The following is a 22823-nucleotide window of genomic DNA, read 5'->3' as shown; positions in this document are numbered from 1 at the left end:
CTGTTTAAGTTAAGTATTGGGCTTAACTTCAAAAGTCTATATCCTAAGCATTGCAAATATATATTTTCCTCTGGGAGGTAATTTTGAAAAAACATTCACAGAGAAAGCAACTTAAGGCTCCAATTAGTGCAACATGCAAATTATTCAGTCCTCTTGGTCCTTATTAAAACTAAAAATCAACAATGATTGTCAAATATGCAGCACATTGTTTGCCTTTCTACTCAGCAATCAAAATTGAACTTTTTATTTTTTTTTAATACTGTCCAGGTACAGTTTTGCTCAACATCCATCTCCTGAACAGAAGTCTAAGTGATGGCATCAAATGGAAAATTGCCTGCTTAAGAAGTGATAGTATTAAAATATTTGGGTCTCTGGAGTACTTGCCAGCCCGTCATGTGTGAAATTAGTGTGCATCTAAAACAGGGCAGACCCCAAAAACATTCCGGCATGGTTGTTGAAAGACAATTGTAACGTTTGTTATTTTTCATGATCCTTGGGGTATTTGGACTGAAGGATGTCAGACATTTCACTAAGACACCCGGGACCTGTTTTAATTTAGAGAGAAATGGCATAAATCCTCCTTTGAAAAAAAAAAAAAGCCCAAAGTCCTTATCCATAGTGGAAGGGCATAGGATTTTACAGTTCTCTAAACCTACCAGTGAATTTCTATACTGGCGTGGTGAAGTATTGAGCAGTATTGATCAATATACTTGTGCTGTTTGTCTCCGGTGTCAATCTCAGTATGACTGCAAATGAATTTATTCTAACTAAAGTGTGAACTTAACATGAACCTAGTAGAGAAGATGTTTGTCTGTTTGTCTAACCCTAACCCTTTTAAAATACATTTTAGGCTTTCATACCGTTAGTTCACAGTCTTTGGTCTAATTCAGGTGATGTAAACAATGTCTGTGTCAGAATCCTAAAAATACGGCACAAACCATGTGATATTGTGGAAATGTAAACATTGTAGAACAAAATAGGAATTGGACCTTTTGTTGACAGCTTTAATAATCATGGGCAAAAATCATTGCCCTCAGTTGCATGGTGGAAAAAAAAAGGAGGTTAAACAAAAGCAAGGTAGCAAATTTAAAGTGGCATAAACTGCCAACATGCAACATGTCAACTGTCTAATCCGTTTCCTAGTTACGTCACCATAATGATTTTCAAGCTTGGTCGGTGCATATCAATAACACTTCGGTTCATCCAGTTAGCTGCTGATGGTATCGCTGATGCTGAGCACTTGCTCAGTACAAGAATACAAAACGAGCCGGTTTCAGAGTCGATTAGTATGTATGCTTTGTCCATGCAATGGTTACAACTAGAGAATTGTGAAAACATATTTTTTTTTACTTTGAGCTTTACTGGTAGTCCATTGAATTTCACGCATCCTTACAAAGTACCTCAATGTTCAATGTTATTTGACATTTTTTTTAGTCTTTTATGCAGGTATGCCAGATCTTATTCGCTGTGGTTTATTCAGAGTTTATTTTTTTCTTGAAGCCTTTCCATTTTATTCTCCCAGTAAAGGCCATCTACGAGGCCATCAGTCCTCGTGGCATCACGTAACAGGATCGAATGGGTGTGTTCTGTACAGAAGAGTTTGTTCTGTAGCTTTCATATATGCTCCAATTTGCTGAAAGGTCAGTTTTCAACCAAGTGCTCAGATACCTTTCATGTGGCCTCAGGGTGATATAGTACAGGCTGTCTTCAGGCAATCAAATTGAGTTGGTAAATTGGGACTTGTGTAGTGAGAGATTAGGGACATGTACAAAATCCAGGGAAACAAATAAATACTAAAACCAGTTGTGCTGGTGAGCACCTGGGTAAGTCACAAAACCCTCCAATTTGCTGAATGTAAGGATTATCCACAAATTGATGAACCTTTTCCATTTAAATGTCTTGAGCTGAAAAGCTTATTTAATTCTAGGGTGAATTCAAATGAAAAAAATAAAATACAGAGTGGTGGAATAAATCATGTACAGTGAGCACAGTGTATAAAATGAAGGGAAGCATTTCATTCAAATGACAGAGGTGGCAAAAAAATTACACCCTGTACTTAAATAGCAGTGAAAAACAAGACTGATAAAAGCAGAAGCATGTTTTAACACCTCTACTTAAGGAAAAGTAAGAAAAAAAAAAACAATTGAAGTTCAATCGCAAAGTTTTTTTAGTAATATCGCTGTCGAGTTGCTCGGGGTGGTAAAGATCTCTTTTTAATTAGGTCTTGTTTTTGTTGTGTCTTTCTCAGCCGAGGTTGCAAAAAAAAAAAAAAAAACAGGTGCATTTTGACAGCAAGGTAAATAGTAAGGAGTAAAAGGGTAAACAATTGATTGAAAATTACTCAAGTAAAGTCAGTACCTTGGAGAAATCTACCTCAAGACAGTAAACGAGTCACTGACCAAAAAATCGTATACATGTTTAATTGTGAATTTAACAATAATTTGTTAAAGTGTAGTTTGCAAAATCTTATTACGAAGTGAATATGTTGGCAAGCAATGGATATTTCCTTTTACAACTTCACTGCTTCAGACAAATTAAGGGCAGTAAAAAAAATACGACATAAGACCATGAAATTCTCCCTCCTCAGCAGTCCGTGTCTCGCCATCATTTACGATGTTATAGATGTTTATAGAGTCAAGTCACTCTCAGGACACTGGGTGGTCCCTGTTGTGCAATTGTTGTTTCTTTACAAATCAAACATGGAGGAGTCGCCCACCCCGTCAGCCATTCTGACAGCAAGTGTATGAAGACTTGCCAGGAATACTCAAGCGAACCTCGTCAGTCTCAGTTGAAGTTAAGAAGAATTTGAAAAGCTTGTTCGATGTGATTCATTCTATCTTTTGAAAACTGTTTCACAATACTCCAGTGATTATTGATGTTGTCGTTAAGAAGACGATCTCGGGTTCCATTTTAGGTGTTGTTTTTTGTGTTTTGTTTTGTTTTTTGCAGGTACTCTGATTGGGAATACGTGTTGTTATTTATTCCTTTGAGCGACTCGAAGAACACTTTCAGAACTATTAGAGCTAAATGGTAGGGGGGACCACACTGCACATTCTGAACCCCTTCAAGATGGACTTTTCAAGGCCTAATTGTCCTCATTTTGCCTCGTTACAGCTACACAATTGGGCTTGGTTCTACTCGCACCATTTTTTGCACTTCATAAAAGTACCACATCAAATTGAAAAAAAAAAAACATGCCTCATCCTCCAGGACGAGACAACCCAACAAACAAACAACAATGGAAGAGACCGAGGGTCACTTGTGTTTATGTTTCTGGCATAAACAAACATGTTTTATTCAAGAAAAGACTAAAGGCAATAAATATACCTCTATGTGGAATCTTGCCGAATCTAATGTTAGCATGTGTTTGGGCTCTTGAGGCCCAAATACTGTTCTTTTATGACGTAGAATTTTAGGTGAGTGATATAAATAAAAAACATCTTAAGTCCTGAAAATCTTATAACAGTTCACATTACAAACAATTTATGCATTCTACATATCCATACAACTTTGAAGACTTTGTTCAAGTTTGTGGGAGGTGTGTCAACAACAGCATTGCCTCCTGTCATGAACTAAAGAAATGCCTGAAGGGAAAAGCTGTCTATATATCTCCTTCCTCATGTTTGTTGGGATTGTTTATCTCCCCAAAAAATCCAAGACACATTCCTTTTGATTAAAAAGGGTGCATGACTCATATCTTAATTGTACCAGAAACTGCAAGGTTATGAGAAACCTTTTTCTAGACTTCGAGGGATTATGTTTAGCTGCTTAGGCATTACTTTCTATTTGTCATTTATACTTAGAAAACATAAGACATCTTATTTTTTTTTTTTTATATTTGTTATTAAATTCAGGGATGAAGCCATGATGTCCACATATTTCGAAACTGTCGAGGACTTGCTGGTGTCTTTCGGGCCCGTCCGTGACTGCTCTAAAGATAATGGCGGCTGCAAGAAGAATTTCAAGTGCGTTTCAGACCGACAGTTGGACTCATCCGGCTGCATGGTAAGCAGACAATTTTTTTTTTTTTACATACTGGCCATTTAAAGGCTACTGAATATATTACACAACCATTCTGAGGATTTACTTTTCATTTGTTGCCCTTGCTGACATCTGGGATAGGATGTAGCTTTTGTGGTATAGTATGTCGCACAAACTTTAGGCATGATGGATAATTTGACGAGTCAAGTCCTATGTCTTCAACTTGCACCTGAATCACAGATCTCAAGAACCAGCACGGCGAGAGTGGTAAATATAAACAAGGTAGAAACATGAGGTTATAGGTTCAAAACATTTACAACTCTTGGCAAACATCATTAAAGAACAGGAAGAAAAAAAACTTTGAACACGTCACGTTCAAATGTCAAGTACACAGAGTTTTGAAAGGTTCTGTAAAGTTGAAATACTTCCCAACAAGCTCACCCACCTCTGTAAGGCGCAGTAAAAAAAAATGACAAAGCCCTCTGGCCTTCAAAGATTAACTTGAAAAATCAGACAGACAGAGTATTTTTTTTCTTTCCTTCTCTCTTTTTCCCTAACTCGTTTGGGTGGGTGTTATTTCAACCACCCTTGTCAGAGTGGGTGCTAGCAGAGCTGTGATATGGTGCACGCAGAGCTTAAAATCCATTATGGGAGTCCTTCAAGGCTGTCTTCAGCACTCAAGACATTTGGAATCCATTTGCAGGGAATTAAATTCTAGTTGGAGTCAGTGCCGAAGTTTTCAAGGTACATCATTCTTGTTCAAGCTGATGTATTTGTTTCACTGCAAGACTTGCAAATGTAGCTCAGCATTCAAAACCATGATTGCTTATTGACCTTCACTACTTGTTCTATCAAATACTATAACACATTTTTAGCAGCATGGAAAGAATCAGATTAAGTGAAAGTCATGTTTGGCCAAGCTGTGCGTGATAGTACAATTTATATTCTTGGTCGGAAATGGTCTTGTGCTCTAAAATTTGTAAGAATATATTTCATAGTAAACTAGAAAAAGAAATTTTAATTTATTACGATGCATATTCTATCAAATACACAGCTCAGGTAAAGTAGAGGAAGCTCCCTCTGGATTTGCCCGTTTTTCCTCTAATGCAGGGATTGTCAACCGGTGGTCCGCGGCCTACTAGTTGTACGTGGCGGTATTACAGGTGGTCCACAAAATTGGAAATGGAAGATAATTGTAACATTATTAAGAATAAAATGGACTTATTATTTAGACCTGGTTTAGTTTCCAGCAAATTTTGTGAATGATTTGCCCATCCAAATTATGTCAAATGTAGCTGAGATACCCAAATTAGACATACAGATGCAAATAAATAGCCTGTATAGGTCTATCCTTCTTTGGTGCAAAATAAAATGATATTCCGCCAAAGCAGTGGTTGGTCCCTCAGTTGCTTCTTGGTTATGATTGTGCTCCCTTTGACAAAACCAGTTGAAAACCCCTGCTCTAATGCATCCAAGCATCAAAATTCCAAGTTGGATATGAATTCTGTTGTTATTTTTGTTGCACATGTTTTTGTTGACCTCTTAAGAAGACCAACAGGTCTTGTCCGTGCCAATAGTAATGAAAGCTTACTGTAGTTTTCATGCTTCCATAGACTACCTGTACGTATGTTTTTAAATAGCACAGCATAGATGAGCGTATGTTTTTGTTTATGCTGTAGTCATCTGTCATAGGAGTCCTCATGCAACAACATTCAGATGTCGAAACAGATGGTGTGATATTAACGGTGCATCCCCTGTCACTTGATGTTCCTCATGGGACAGCTCAGCTACAGTTGTTAAGCTGTGGATTCAAATCCATCAATTTGACCTGTTTTTAGGGAATTTGGCTGTCTCCAATCTCATTTTGCAGCTCACAGTATTCAAAATGTGCGGCCATGACGAAAAGGTCTGCACAAAGAGTGGCAAAGATAACAGCTTGAAGCAATAGAAAAAAAAAAAAGCTTGGCTGCATCCGGTTTGCATAAAGACTCTGCGGGGAGGATAAATTGCGATTCCCTCCCCCGTGAGAAGTTTTGTCATCACCTATTACCCACAATCCCCTGTGTGCCCTGACAGCATCAGTATGTTTATGACTGCTCTGCTGCACTGCACATCTCATTTTCCCCTCGCTACCTGTTTGAAATTCACAGGTGTTATGCTTTAAAAAAAAAATATATATCATATGAATTATTTCATCGCTTTGCATCTGCACTTTTTGGCCAGATGCTGCAAATTGTCCAATTACAGCCAACTGAGTCATATGCGTGTCTAAGTGACATCTCAGACAAGTGTTATAAATTCTTCTTGGTGCAATGTTTGTGACAGTAAAACAAAAACTTCAATTGTTGTGTCACATTTAAACCCTGCAGTTCCTTCAGAAAGTGCATGTGGGGGTGGTTGCTGAGTCAAAACGCTTGATTTCTACAGTCACTGATTACCCAATTACGGAAAGTGCTGCTTGCCATTTGTTCTAATTAATCATTCAAATATATTCCGTTAAAATATCAATCAAAATTGCACATTATACATTTTCTGAAGGAGATGTATTTATTCTCTGCAGCTCTTATGTAAGATCTCATTACATTGTGCAGGTGTTCCTACTGTTTGGACTAGTCAGTGAATACCTGCTGTTTTAAGAGTGAATTACCGTATTTTCTGGACTATAAGGCGCAACTTCAATGAATGGCCCATTTTAAAACTTTGTCTTTATATAAGCCGCACCGTAATATAAGGCACACCATTAATGCATCATGTCAGATTTTTAATCCAAATCAAATTATTCTCCATTTTATCTTTTTTATTTCAACTTCAGATGCAACAAATTACTTCATAATCACAAAAGAATGATCCATAGTCTTTTTGGTTCCTGATTCATAGTCTTCAGCGGGCCACTTATGATTGATTTCATGACACAATGCTTCGGGCCAGTTTAGATTTAGGAATTTGGTCCATATATAAGGCGCACCGAACCGGACTATAAACTACGGCTTTTGAGAAAATCTTAGGTTTTTAGGTGCGCCTTATAGTCCGGAAAGTACGGTAGTCTCTTGTGTAGTTGACATGGGCGTATTTGTGAGTTATACCTTAGCGAATTGTAATGCATGTGGTGTTTCTATACATCACAACAAAAGCAGCTTTTGTACTCTTTCTTTGCTTTGTAAAGGATGTTTCTGAGAAAGCAGCTTTCTTAAATACCTTTAGTCATCAAGCTGAGCTACACAGCCTAATGCAGTTCCGGGACAAAGCACCCTTCAGTCCTCATTTGTTATGTTGTCACCAGTGGCGAGAGCAGAGTGTAGCTGAGGCGTTATTTAAGCCACAGCCACTCTTCTAGGTCCACTCAAAGAAGGGGCCTTTGCAGAATGGAGCCATTAGCTAAGTGTACATATGCACGTATTGTTCTTATTACCTCGTACCCTCCTTGACAAGTGGGCATTGTTACTCCCACAAGCATGGACACAAAAATGAAGTCAGTCTGTTTGATAAAAGCTGACAAAGTGGTGTGTATTTTATCTAAATCTAGTGTTGCTTTACGTCTATATGCCATCCCCTAAGAGGGTCGAAATACCTAAAATCCGTTTCCCCTATTAGCACCATTAGCTTGTGCACCATGCTGAAATAAGAAGCATTAAGTCACACCATTTCGTGCAATCAACGGCTGGTTGGAGACTTCCTTTCTCACACCCTCACCCAATTTTAAAAGCCGTTGTGTCTTAATTTAACCTATGTGAATCACAAAAGAAGCTTGAGAAAGTAATTTGCCCCGCATACAATTCGATTCCATTAAATGTTACATCGTCAATGGTTAAAAGCCTGCTCGGTTGATGGTGGATTTGTATTCAGAATTTTATTTTATGTAAAAATGAATGGAAAGACAATGTATCTGGAAACACTGTGAACTAGTAGTTCGCAATTTGGCCTCACCGTCTCAGGTAACGAGCGTCTGTTTTCTGGGATTGGTCACGGGACAGTACAACACAAAATGGCCAGCCCCTGAGGTGAATAAAAACAGATGGATTTGTCCGCTTCATTCATATTCCACAAACACATTTACTCAGAACATGGTCTTTAGTGGCAGCACACAGAAAATGTTACTTCCCCTTTAGCCAAGATGTTAAACGGTTAACAATAATAACACGTATGATGACCCAGGTGAGTCTTAACATCACATTCGTTGTCTCTTAATATATTTTGTTGCGGAAAAAAAAAGGCCTGGCACATTTTGCTGACTTCTGTGAAATTCAGAAACATTAATTTTTTGAAAAATGCGAGTCAAATTCCGACCAATTCCACTTTGGCGGTTCCTCTGTGCCTATTGGATGAGTTTGATATGGAACTGAGTATACCTTTGAGAGAAACCAGAGCCTTACCTGAACTCCTCCAACAAGCTCATTAGCATAGAATCTCTCCCGATTAAAACTGAGAATTAGTGGGTGATTAAGAAAAATGAGCAAAGAGATTTCTTTAAATTCTCTAATGACATTTACAGTAAGCGGCAATGATACCTAAACTTGTATTGCTGTGTATCTGCTGTGCACATTTGGTTGTTTGTAATGCGTGCTTTGCTTTGTATTGCTCCATTTTTCTAAAGTTAATTAGTGTGTGTTTTTTCTTTAAACCCCTCAAGTGTACTCAGGAGTGAAACATCATTTCGCTGGTAATTATCAGTGTAATGAATGTCTCATTTGTAATTGCCCTGCGAGAGTGTGCACATAGTAAACACCTTACCAAGTTTGCTTTATGACAACACTCGGAATTGGTTTCAAGAGTATATAGGAGACTATTTGAAAACTTTTGATAGAGGAACTGATATTGTCTTTCTTTTTTTTAAAATAAACCAATACAATCACAACAACACTCATTGTGCACAATAGTATTGTGCACAATGGGTGTAAATTCAATATATGAAGTCAAACTCAGGCTGTTCCAATTAATTAGAAATAAATTATTAGCTGTATGGGCAGAAATGCACAATGACTCGCTGACAAAACACTAAAATATGCCAAACTAATTATTTGGTCGCTTTAATTTTACACTTGATCTGAAGGCAGGCACTCTAGAGATTATTTGTATGCAAGCCATTCAAAAGTCAGTTCTCTATTCAAGGACCCTTCAATTATACATTTGCGTCTTCAGTGTTAGTCATACCAACTCACTTAATACCTGCGTTGGAATGTTTCTTCAAGAAAGCATGCCCATTCTCCCTGTGCTGCCTGAGTTGACTTGCTGCAAGAGAAACAACCAGAATAATATATAAGATGAAAAAAAATGGTGTATACTCCCTTCTGCACTTCTCTGTAGTGGATCTTGTAAGACAGAGAGCATGATTACTAACTTTTACTCATCTTATTCAATTGCAGAAAACCCCACATGACAATCGCAAAATTACCCAGCGGGTCATGATGAACGACTCCATTCTCGCTCTATTAAAGTTGATATTACATTTGTGAAATGTACAAATTGGATTTGATTCTCTCTTCATTTTTTCCCCCCAAAAAAGATGTTGAAATCCTGGTGTAATCACAACTTGTTTCAAAAGTTTCTATATGTGTTTGCGCAAAACAGACTCAAGAAAAGTTTGATGTCATAAATATCAGATTTCAAATTATGCCCCAAAAAATGAATAATAAAAAAAATAATAATAAAATACTATTAAGACCAAAACACATAGTGTTTTTGCCTGGCTACACAAATAAAAATATCTCTGCGTAAATACAGTTTTAATGATGAGTTTTCCGAAACGATTGATTCGATTTTCACTCGACGCACTGCACACCACAGAATGATCTTTCAACATAAATTGTTTTCAGACATCCAACAATTGAGCTTTTGCTGACCAAATTTGGCTCAATTATCGGTATGTATGTACCCTGCCTATGTGAATCGTGTCTTCCTGGAATGGCAATTTATTTTGAGTCAAAACATGTTTGCATTAAAGAACAATCTTTGATTCAGAATACCATTTTGTTCAAAGGATGCCTCTCTGGTATTATAAATCAAAGAAAACAAAAAAGTATGTTGCGCCTGTTGTTAAGATATAAGAGCAGCCTTCAAGTGGGAAACGTCAGTTGTCGATTGAGCTGAAGCACAATTTAATGTATCGGGTTTTTTTTTTTCTGCTTCTACTTTTCTTTGATTCCCTCTCTCTTGACATCCGCTGCTCACTCCTCCTCTCTGATCTCTGCCGCTACCTGTGCCTCCTCAGTGGCGCCTGATTAAAATGCATGTGCTGACCTCTGTGCCTTCCTCGCTTCTTCTGTCTCCCTTATCACCCTTCTTCCTCCTCCTCCTCCTCTTTGCCTGTGTCTTCCGAGCAGTGTCCTGGCGGGCTGAGGCCGATGAAAGATGGCTCCGGTTGCTATGACTACTCCAGGGGCATCGACTGTACGGACGGTTTTAACGGAGGCTGCGAGCAGCTGTGTCACCAACAGCTCGTGCCCCTCCAAGACGAGCCCGGGTCCAGCAACGTGCTCATGTACTGCGGGTGAGAATAAAGAACGAAATGATTCAACAGTGCCCCACAAAAACATTTACCAGGTAGTTTTTTTGACCTTGACGTTTTGGAGATTTTATAGTGTTTTCAGTCATAAAACAACATTTGTAAGCCAGTTACTCCTCCCATATCCCAGCAGTGTTGGCTTTACACAAAACCTCATAAGAAAATCTAATAAATAAACCCAGATAAGGATTGTAATAAATATATCCTGAAATTTCATGCATCCATCCATTTTTTTCTAATATGCTGAGGAATGGAGCCTATCCCAGTTGGCTTCAGGTGATCGGATGACATTATTCGCCAGGCAATCACAGAGCAATGTTAAATATGAACATTTTCTTTAAAAAAAATCCATTTCATTTTTTTTTCAGGCCGCATAAAAATAAGCTCCAACAAATTCCAATGAAAATCATTGTATTTTAATACAAAGTGGCTTGCACGTTGCCTCCTAGCTGAGATTGAATATTTATTGTCCCCATGCTTGCATGAGTTTTCCTCCAACAATCCAAAACAGTTCTTAAGACTTTAAAGAAGTGCAGCGCTCCGCAATGCTGTGTCTGTCCTCCAATATGCCTCATTTAAATAATCTGGATCATAATCCGTCTTCAGCAGAGTTTGTTGTCATCTAAAAGGCCAAATTCCCATAATATGTCGCCTTTAACATATAACTCTACGTAGTATGATAATTTCACAGCAACACTCGTATCACGTTTGATCTTGTCGCATATGAGCTTGATCATGACATTGACAATTCTATTAGCCCGCTAGAATAAATCAATGCGAGAGAGATGTAAGTGGCACAATTCATAACATATTGTTAAAACTCTGTATGGTAATAGCTACTGGTAATTAACTTTGTAGAAAAGCTCTTTAATTGGCTGTCACCGTTTGGACAATTTCTACCGACTTCCAATGAGCAGGATAATACAGTGATGGCCATCTGCGAATCCATTTACATAACTCGGAGGACGCTCAGCAAAAAAAGTAAGGAAATGACAGGTGAAGGATATTCTAATCCTGCTTGTGCAGGGCTTCGCTTTGGGGATGGCGTCACATATCATTAGCTTCTTTTATTCCCTAACGGAGGGACAGTCTGGAAGGGAAGCGGCAGTCTTATGTCTGTTAAATTTTGTTATCCCATCAACTATACCTCACGCTGACACGTCACCCCCATCATTTCCTCAGATGTGTGCAGGAGTACAAACTGGCGGCAGATGGCCGCTCGTGCCTGCTGCAGTCAGAAAACTGCGAGGGTCCGAAATGTCCGCGGCAGGCCGTCCACTTCAACGTGACCTTGTTTGGCGAGATGCTGCATGGATATGACAACAAAAGTCAACAAGTCAACCTGGGACAGATCTTCCAGATGACATTCCGGTAATTAGCGTGCGCGTTTACACACATTATTTACATACTGAGAAAATAAGAATCAAAACAAATATTTTTATTAGATGACTTATGATAATTTCTTTAACGTTTTCATCTGACAACCTCCCTCAGAATTTCATTATTTTAGGCAGGAAAATATTATTATATTATGTTATTTCATAAATGTATTTATTACAGATAATGTATGGCTAAAAAAGTTGAATTTGTCACTGCAGTAGAAGAAACTACGTTTTGTGCTTCACGCAAGTCAATTTTGCTCAAGTCACTTTAGGGGACAGCGTTTCAAAATCAGTTTTCCTGCTATGTGATATATATTTTTGGCAAGTTTCATTTTGCAAGACCTCATGGGGCGTTCCTCTGCACCTCATTATTTTGTCAGCTTCACCTGCTGGTATATATTATGTGATCCTCGCTTTGAGCCTCACTTCACCTCTTTGTTGTTTATTCTCCATGTCTCTGAAGAGACATTTTCGGGACGTACCAGCCACCTATTATCAGTTTTAAAGATGCAGCCGGGAGAAAAGAGGCTCAACATCTCTCAATAGGTCTTGCCACGGGGAGTTTTATACCCATGCATGCGCGTACACCACTTGTTTTTTTTTTTTTGTGACAAGCAGACGAGAGACTCGTGACGATTTAGGATTGAGACGTTATCCCCTCTTGGCGGCTTCCCTTCAGTAAAACTGGTCATATTCCTCCTCCAAGGTGCTGCGCCTTGATAAGTCACATGCGATGAAAGCGAGATGGTGGGTGATAAGAGTATCCATGCCGAAGTACGAGTGGGTCGTAACACACTCTCTCTGACTTCCTTCTATTTACTCATTTGCATGCACACTACACTGATGCTTTTCAAGGACACAGCATCAGTAGGTTGCCCCCCTCCCCCACCCCCCATCTTCCCACATCCTGGTAGTTGTGCTTGAGTAAACGCACCCTTAGGCTTACCGGTCAGTGCATCGTGTAACGATATGATTCAGGAATTATTTGAAACATTCATGGTGCTTAGAACTGCACTTTTTCTTCCATGAACCAGCCTAAAGGACACATATGCATTTCCCCCAAAATTCCCAAGTATAAAAAAAAAAACTACAAAAACTCACCTACTCATCTTTTTTCATGTGCACACATGCTTTCAGTGCAGTGATTTACTTGGCTGTGTGATTTCACTTAATGGGTGGCCAGGCACTTGATGGACCCAATTATTTCCATCCAATCAATTAAAAAGTCATTTCCCATAGTTTTCCCCTTTAAGATGCTTGGTAGTTATTAACCAAATGTGTATTTCCCCCTAAAGCACCAGAATGGAATTGCTGTCATCACAGCTTAGAGTCATTTCTGTTTCCTGCTCCGTTTCTGTTTTATCTTCGACATAATTATTTGGATGTTGGTGAACATCTGCCAGTCACTGATTGCTTGGGACTGGAACTAGTAATTTGGCGTATAACCTCAAAATTGCGGGATTTAAAATGGGGAAAAAATAATCCAGGGTTTTTAACCCATCAGATATAAATCCTTCCAGTTGATGTTAATAAAACAGAACTTTTTTCTAGGTTTTTTTTCTATGCAGTCTCTGTTCTGGCTGAATTTTCTTTTCCAGTTTGTACAATTTTGAAGGGAAAATCCAATCTAGTCAGTGACCCCCTGAACTTTTTCTTTATTGTTATTCATTTAATATTACCAATACAATTGACTTCAGTTTGACTTGCCGCGGGTGCATCCATAAATTGGCTGCATCTCATGCTTCAAGATACCTCTTGGGACAACAGCACTCTTAAGCAACCAATTAGCGAAGCCTCCGATTACCGCCTCCGCCTCCTACTGTATATCGAGTTCACTTGAAATGATAAAGAAAGCTTGTCCTGGAATTTAGAATTGCAAACTAAAAACTTTCTATAAATGAGGAGATGGAGGGCACGGAGACTTCACTTCTTTCTTTCTGCATACATAGAAGCTGAACACATGCACAGATCAATTTCACTAATTCAAAACATTATAATTTAGCCAAATAATGCATTCCCCTATTTTGAGATATTCGGGGTCACCGAAAAGTTGTAATACCCGCTGGTGCTTATCTGTTATTAAAATAGAACAAATTTATGAGATAAGTATGCATTATCTGACTTTTCCTATCCTTAATATCACTTCATGCATAATTGATTTGATAGTTTGTTGTAATACAGATTAATTGTTGAAAAGTACATGGGAAATGAACCTTGAAGAAAAATAATTGCAACACAAATCGCATTCACAAAATTAATCGTTCAGCCCTATTCTGCAATCGTGTCCTGTAATATTATTTTAAAGGCATGGTAAATAACCTGGTGTTTTCCTGTACCTTATATTAAAGGGATTTGATAACCTGTAAAATTGTTTGTTAAAATTATGATTAATTTTAGGGTTAGTGGTATCTGATACAGGGACAAAATATGTTTTGTGTTAAAACCCCATTGAGCTGCCACCTCTTCATTATAAGCTCATCATATTCACATTACTATGTTTTTCCCCCCCATCTCCGTCAGTCTAACCAGACAAGCGGAGCCCACGAGTATAATATCACCAGCCACTTTCCGCTAATTAAACACGCGTGAGTCAGCTCACTTAGACCGCTTATCAAATCCATTGCGACTTTTTTGTTAAAGGAACTAAAGCTTTGTCGTATTACTACCTGGCTCCCTGTGCACACGCTCTCATTTTTTTGAAAAAATATTTTTAGAGCAATATGTAAATGCAGGCTATTATTTACCTAATTCCCCTCCCCGCCTCATCCTCTGTTTCACTTTGATATGCAGATGTGCATCATAACCCAAAGCCTTCAACTTCCACTTTTTGCTGTTTCCCACATCAACAGAGAAGCCTTTGGCAATGCAAAATTAAATATTAGATGATGAAGATGAATCCTGTGACTTTTCCAGTCAGAGCCTATCAGGTACTGCACTGTATTAGAAAAAGAAAGAAAGAAAGAAACCCTTTTGATTTATAACTCCGTTGCATACATTTTGTCTCAAATTGATCTTGCTCAGGCTCAGGGAATGAATTTTTACCGTTATGGAATTACAGAACATTACCATTTCTCGTGGATGGTGTTTTCCGGGGCTGTGATAAAATTGCACGTGTTAATGTAAATGTTACGGTTGAGAGCAATTCCATTACACCTTGAGCGCAGTAAGACTTGGAATGTGACAATATGCTGACAGAACATTGGCAGTATCTATAGTTGCTATTTTGTAACATATTTTTTTTGCTAATAAAACACCCCGTGTGGGTGTTGTCTCATTCAATACTTGGTCTGAACCGATCAGTCAAAAGGCGACTGTTGGCTTTATTATACATTACGGGTGATTTGACAAACTTGAGTTTCAACACTTCAATACATTATGGTGTTTGTAGTGTGCACCTTTTTACCATTTTTCTTCAGCTATTTACATTTGTATTGGAGGAAATATTTGAAGAAAGCTGGCAGTGTGTATCAGTTTTCTGTTTACTCATTGCATTTACCGAACTGAGTTTAAAGCACTTTATTGTTCAAGTGTTAATGAGAATGTTTTGTTGGAAATTCTCAGAAAGACAACTGCCTTCAATTCTTCTCAGCTTTTCCAATAATATAAAACCAAGTAAGCCAGCCGTTGTTTAATTATTGCTTAGCAACTCACCATTGCCACCCTTAGAATAACTACAATTATTGTCATCTCAAACAAACAAGCGGCCAGCGTACAATTTATGATGGTGCATAAGTGGCACACCAAAGTCAATGGGGGACTTAATATTCACGCGGAGACGTCCACTGTAGTCCATCATATGTGACGGCAAAATGGTATTTGATCAACTGCACATTTCTCAAAGGTAGGCACACCACTACAACAATCGGTGACTCTCGCTTCCAATATGTAATTCTCAGTAATTATGTAGCTCTAGCTAGTCGGGAAAAGCTACGAGGTCTTTCCTTAATGAGTAGATGTAAGACAAAGAGCACGACTGCATTGGATGGAGCGTTAAGCTGCCCGAGTGTGACAAGAAAGAAGTCTATTTTTAAGCTCACAATGTAACAAGGCTGCTTTACCTGATCTGGGAATATGTGTAGAATTGCTATTATATAATGTGCATTTGTATTAATTGCTGGTGACCTTTTAAAATATTATTCAGTCAATAGTCTTTACATTGACACCACAACAGAAAATTCACGATGAGAAAATTACAGAGCTGGAAACACTCGTTTTTGAGACCGCAGTGTTATTCAGAATTAAAGTTGAAGATCTAAAATTCAGCAAGCTTCTCGTTTTGACTCAAGAACCCTTCGATTGTTTGAGTTTTGAATATAAAAAAAAATGTGAACTCTAGACGTTCACCTGGTCCCCTTCTGTTGATAATTCAACATAAAAATACATTTTTAATATGAGGTGAGAAGTGGCAGACTCAAGCCAAATGTGTCTCTACACAGGAGATAAAATCAAGAATGGTGAGAATGCAATTTCCAGTCCTTTTTTTTTGCATTTATTGTCTCACTGAACATTCATTCGTTGTAAACACAATCCCAAACGCTCCGATTGAGTCCGTTCGAGACTGTGCACAGCTCAAATCACCTTGCGGAGCTGTCAGTTGAACCGACAGCGGTCCGCAGGGTGACAAATGAGAATATTCAACATAAGGCATCAAAGCGTCAACTTTTGATGGAGTTGCCTCACAGGAGGTAGCTAACAATGCTTGGCATTGATAGATGCCTTCAGCACCCTGCTAGGTTTTAATGAAGAAAAAAGCTGTGTGAAGAGTTCTTTTTCGACTTGGGCTAAAAAGTGAGAATTAGAAGCTTGATGGTTTTAGTATTGATTAATGAACTCCGGGCGAGGGAGGCAGTGAAGTTCGTACTGAAGCTGTTTGCAATTTCACTTCCCCCTCGGGTTTGCTATCTGTCTCTGTCCTTTCATCCTACTTTTCCAGCATTTACCTTTCATACATTATTCATAATAATTTTTTTTCGTACTTTCATGAAGTTGGCGGCAGTATTAGTATTTTGTATTCTTCCACCTGAGCAGGGCCGGGAAATGGCAAATGACTTTTTTTTGTCACATGATCGCAGTTGGTCGTTTGACATTGACTGGCAGGTTGACGAATAACATGACAGCTAATTGTTCCTTAATGTCCCGCATGTCTATCTCTAATTACTCATTGATTGAATAGATTAGGCCTCACAACAATACTCAGGGAAACACATTTTTAATGCACATAAAGTTGTAAATGACTAATGAGGTATTAGTTTCACTAATGAAGCAAATGATGTATTTTTAACAATTATATATATATATATATATATGTCGTCCCGACACGAGATTGACCGATTTTTGGATGAAGATGTTTTACATCGTATTAGAAACTGCTGCTTCACCAACATCCAGTCCATGCCAATCTCCTCCCAGCATGCAACCGCCCCTTGCCTTTGGGCCACTTAAACAGAAAGACAACCATATCTGCAACGCCGGTCTCCTCAGAAAAGCAGATTTGACATGCATGCTGTCCAAGCGATAGATCAACTTCTCGAAGCATCAAGATGCAAAAAAATGAGAGATAAAAAAAAAGAAGTAATGTCTCCTAATTAGCTGTACAGCAAGCTGTCTTGTATTCTCCCCTTCCCTTCTCTTCCTTCCTTCCTTCCTTCCTCACTCTACATTTGGACGCGCAATCTCTATGGTAATGCCTCTGGCCACGGGAGTTCATTTCCACGCTGTGCAAAAGGCAGACAGCTTCCAATGTGGCAGTATAAAGGATGCATATTTACACTGTGTTTCACTTGTATGTACAAGTCAGGGGAGGGATGTGATTTGTTTTTGTGCTGTATACTGGAAGGTTTAAAAAAAAGAATGTTGAAGAGTACTTTGCATGTGCACACTACTCAAACAAATCTTCAGTTGGAATTTTGTGAATAGTGAAAACTTCAAATAATCAATGTTCCTCTTCTTAAAGGGGAAGTCAACCCCAAAATTTTCATTGAAGTAATACGGTCTGTGCAATCGACAATGTTCTGGTTATTGTTTCGTTTGTGGATCCACCAGATTCACCAATTTTCTCAAGCCGATATTCCACAAACGCAATAATAATCAGAGTGCCGTATTTCGATTAGTGAGGGCACATCCAACATATTGTACAACAATTTTTTTGGGATGACTTCCTCTTTAAGCTTTGTAGTAACCTATAGATGTCACACATTGGGTGCAAAGCACTATAATTGTATGAATGAAACAATTCAGCTCACGTACGTGTCCTTCCTTAAAATTAAGATACCAGTAGATGGCGCCTAACAATAGTTTTATTGCAAAAATACAAAAAAATTAAATGTTTTGTACATGTTCATTCTAAAATTCCTGTGAAATTTGGCGATAGTGGAAAAAAGAAACCCTCAAAAAGTGGCCACAAATTAGTTCAGTCGTAACAGGTCTATAAAATACACCAAAACAAAAACTGCTCACAAATGCTATTGTTGGGAACAATTATAAACATGAACTGATGAACTCTTCGCTCAACTTTGTCTGCTGTCTTTGTGTATTTTGTGTGTTTGATTTCCTTTTTGTGTGCCTTTCTTTTGACACAACAACTAATTATGTCATTCATTGTTGAATCCAAACAGCGAGGCAGCCGCAGAAATTGCCGGCATGCTGCGCCATGGCCGTTTGGTGCCTTTTTTATTGTATTTTTTATGCCAGTGGTTGTGCGGAGGGAGAAGATTGTGAGACGTCTGATGACTTTTTTACGTCGAGACATTCAAAAGTACAATTATGATAATCTCCTTGCAGCTTCTGCTTATCTTTTAAAAACGATCAAATTCTTGAAAGAGCGTTTTTTTTTTTTTTTCCATGATGAGGAGAAGATGGAGCAAGATATGGAGCATCTGGAGACTCTGTTTGCCTTAGGCTACATTTACACTACTGGTTTCATACCCTCTTATCAGATTTCTTTTTTTTTTTTACTATTATTTTCAGTGACCCATATCTGATATCCTTACTGGTATTGAAAAAAAAAAACGGAGACAGAGAGAGACAGAGACAGAGAGGTGGGAGGTGTGTGGATAAGGCATAATATTCCAAGATTAAACTCAACATTTAACAAGGAAAATAGTCATATTCTTTACGTCAATGTTTGGTTCAGAGTAAGTCTTGGTATTTTGGCGTGCAATGGAGTTTGAATTATCAGGTTGTTGTTTTTTTCTAATTGGGAACCGTGGGACATCTACAGAGCTGTGTTTCACTGCTTTTAATAATCTAAGGTACATAATTTATTTAAATTAGGGCTGAAACAAGTCCACGAGTCACTCGGGATTCAGGCTCCGGTCCTCCCTGTGTGGAGTTTGCATGTTCTCCCCGTGCCTGCGTGGGTTTTCTCTGCATACTCTGGTTTCCTCCCAAATCCCAAAAACATGCATGGTGGGCAGATTGCACACTCCAAATCGCCCCTAGGCTTTAGTGTATGTGCAGATTGTTGTTTGTCTCTGTGTGCCCTGCGATTGGCTGGCGACCAGTTCAGAGTGTCCCCCGGCAACTGCCCAATAACTGCTGGGATAGGGTCCAGCACACCCGCAACACCCGTGAGAACAGGCGGTATGGAAAATGGATGGATGGGTGCTCGAAGCATTTTTTTTCTGCTTCGAGTACCCACTTATTTATGTTTACACAGCCAAGAAAAAAATCAAGCTAACCACAGCAACAATAGTTTATGCTAAGCTTGACAGTAACATGCATAATTGGTGTCCCAATTAAGTCAAATTTAGCATGGAAATGAACTTCAGTAGCCAGGGGCATTACCATAGAGGTTGCGTTTCTAAATTCCCAATGACTGTTAATAAACAGCCGATAGTTGACATTGGAATCAGACTTCGCATAGTTGGGAAACATCTTGTAGTTCCGCCGGCATGATGGTATTGGCTGGGAATCACATGGCGTCTTCTCTTCTATCTCGGTTGGAAATATAATTACTTCCCATCCACCTCTCGAATTGGCGGTTCTGTTCCACGAATGGCCTCTCTGATCCCGCTAATGTTCTTGTATGTCAGTTTCATTTATTACCACGTAATTGTATTGGTGCTCTATGAATACACTTTGAGAGTTTGATGCACAGCAGCTCTTAATCAAAAAGTAAGACCATGCTGCAGTCTTATATAAAGCACAGAAAAAAAATGAAGCTTTGAGCATCCTTCTTGAAAATATGGGTCTTTTCTGGTGCAGAGAAAGAGTGACCTCTAGTGGAGTATTGGTGTAACAATGATCTTCCTTGACTTTTTGTAGGAGTAATTTGAATTTCACTAACAAAAAAATAATTCCATACATTACAATTATATTTCATACATCCTGAATTAAAAACATAATAAAACACAACAACTTAATTTTTAAAACCCAATTATAATGAAATCAACACATTAAAAAAACGTGCCCAACTTATTATATTATAAGTATTATAGTATTTAGTATTTTTTCAAATATGTTCATTACTAACAAATATATTGTTTATTTTCTTTGTTTTGTCTTTCTTTTTACCACTATATATACCCAGCTAAATGCTACATGAATGATTCTTAATGCCATTCGGTCGCATAAAAGTGATGTTGTATAATTAGCATATTGAAACACTTGACAATGAGTTCTTTGTGGTGCCGCATGCGAAGGATTGGTATTTAGTACTCGGCTCCTGTGGGAAGGATTAAGGAGTCTTGGAAAGTGCTCGCCACACATGGATCCTAGATGGCTTACAGTGTTGGCATTGTTGAGCGAACCCATTCATTGCCTGAAGATGCAGCAGTCATTGAAATGCTTCAAGGCGTGCAAACCTGTTGATGGTGGACACTATTAAGAAGCAAGAAGAATTAAATCAAGCAATGTGATGCTGCTGCAGACAACGTGAAGCAAACTATTATTAGCTATCCATTTAAATTCTGCGTGTTAGGAGAAAGCTAATGTTCCGACAATACTTGGAATGAGCTTTTTCTTGCAGAACCTACCCAAGATATTTTCCCAGAAGCACCTTCATGATGATTTGGGAGTTGTTGGGAGCCATGGATATTTCTGTGTTAGTTTGCTTAGACAAAGAGGGTCATACAGAGTTGAAAACCAGATTTACTCATACAATCTTATCGGGGTGAGCTTTTCGTATAATGTGTGTCCTTCTGTGTCATTGTGGGCTAACCAAACTTGGATTTAGTAGGTCAAAGCATTAACAGTACCATCGATGTTTTCTATAATCAGTGCTTTAAATGTGAAGATTAATCCATTGTAATCATCTTTGAAGCACTACTTGCTACTCACTTTGCCCGCCTTTGACTCAATCATGATTTTGGTATGAGACTCGCAAGGCTTTGTGCTTGCAGAAGACTACAGAGGATGGAAAAGAGTCAATCATAGTCCCCTGAGTCTCCACAGCACACTTCTGAGCTCGTGTAGTGCAGCGGGGACATTTTGTCTTTTTGTCGAGGAAATTGAAGCGAGCTGGCTTCGTTCGACTATAAAAAGCCCATAGCAGTTCATCCTTTGAACAAAAGAGGACACATACACACCCCACCGTCCCTTATGACTGTTTATTTTTTGAAATAGCCTCTCTCATATTTCATGGGGCTAACATTGACCAAAAGAGTAATTCAATGATGCCCCCCCCACACACACACACACACACACATTTTTGTAATTGAGAGCACTCTGAATGGTTAATTTTTGACTCTTTTTTTTCCCCCCATGAGCAATTACTAATAATTTTCTAATAGGAGGAGCTTCTGCTTTCAGCACCACAGACAACAACACTGCTACTAAACTCATTGCCCCCCCCCACACACACACGCACACACACCCTCCCGCACTTGTCGGTGCCAGTGCCGCCAGAGGTGCTGCCAACAACAGCAGCATCTAATTAATTTAGTAGTAGATGACTTTCTTCTGTTCAATGCATCTTCCCTTGAGTTATTTTTTTCCCCCTCTTAGCTCCACCAAAGCTCCACTTTTGAATAAATTAGTATTCATCACAGGTTGATGTGGGTTAATCTTCCTTGTTCCTCCCCGCAGAGATAACAACTTTGTTAAGGACTTCCCCCAGCTAGCCGACGGCCTCATGGTTCTTCCCCTGCCGGTTGAAGAACAATGCAGAGGTGTGTTATCAGAACCGCAGCCAAATCAGGATCTCCTCACAGGTGAGAGTGTTTGTTGGGACTATGAGCACTGCAGGCAGGGATTTTTTTTTTCATTTATTTCAAACTAAAGGTGTTTGGCATAATAATGAGTGAATCATTAAGCTGTCGATGCATCGTGGAGCTAATGAGACTTCATGAGCTTGTGCTACATGGAGCACAGAACAGTAACTTGTTTTCTAGGTACAATGATCCATAGAAAATGATTAAAAAATAAATTGATGAGTTAGCTGGTCAATCATTTTCTTAATATTTTGTCCATAAGCAACACTGCAACAACTCCAGTGCATGCTCCTGCAGTAATTTGTATGGTGGAAGACTAGATACTTTTCTCACACCTAAAACTTAAAATGTTGCCAACATCTAATGTTTTTTTGGGGGAAAAAAATAATAATAAAATGATTTTTTTAATGATTTTTTTTAAATATATTTACAATGATTACCTTGTATCTCTTTTAATTCCTGTAATTGGAGTGGCCACTCCCCTGTTTTCTTTCTTTGGTCATGTGACCTTCTGAGCTCACATTGTCTGGATGAAAACAGAAGTGAAAGTTCAGCCACAATGTGTAGTTAACCTTCTGTTTCATCATATTCTTTTTTTATTATTAGGGTTCTTTGGAGAGCAATCATCTCCATCCTAGCTCGTAATTCCTCTCTTAGTTAATTACTTCAGTATTTATGCTTGCATATTTATCAGGGTTTCATCATTCACTTTCTTTTCCTTTGTTTTAAGTGCTCCCAGTTGATTATTTGTTTCTGTCTAATATCTGTGATTCATTGTCTACTTTATTTTCTATTTGTCTGGCTATCCTC

At 38.6% G+C, this 22823-nt stretch overlaps 1 protein-coding gene across 2 annotated transcripts in view; it reads left to right on the top strand.

Moving 5' to 3' along the window:
• The window catches only part of astn2 (astrotactin 2), a 145284-nt gene that overhangs the window by 82191 nt on the left and 40270 nt on the right, over positions 1-22823 (top strand). Inside the window, exons 11-14 of one of the 2 annotated variants that reach the window (XM_085926468.1) lie at positions 3855-4005; positions 10299-10465; positions 11663-11851; positions 21889-22013. In XM_085926468.1, coding sequence (XP_085782594.1) covers positions 3855-4005; positions 10299-10465; positions 11663-11851; positions 21889-22013 — 632 coding nt within the window. Of the gene's footprint in view, positions 1-3854; positions 4006-10298; positions 10466-11662; positions 11852-21888; positions 22020-22823 lie in introns of both variants that reach the window. The other variant, XM_085926469.1, reaches the window with a different exon arrangement.

Source organism: Syngnathus leptorhynchus, chromosome 12 (assembly GCF_054491065.1).
Source record: "Syngnathus leptorhynchus isolate UIUO chromosome 12, UIUO_Slep, whole genome shotgun sequence".
NCBI classification, from domain to species: Eukaryota; Metazoa; Chordata; class Actinopteri; order Syngnathiformes; family Syngnathidae; genus Syngnathus; species Syngnathus leptorhynchus.
Note: the sequence above shows the minus strand (reverse complement) of the source record. Positions and strands in the feature narration are given on the sequence as shown.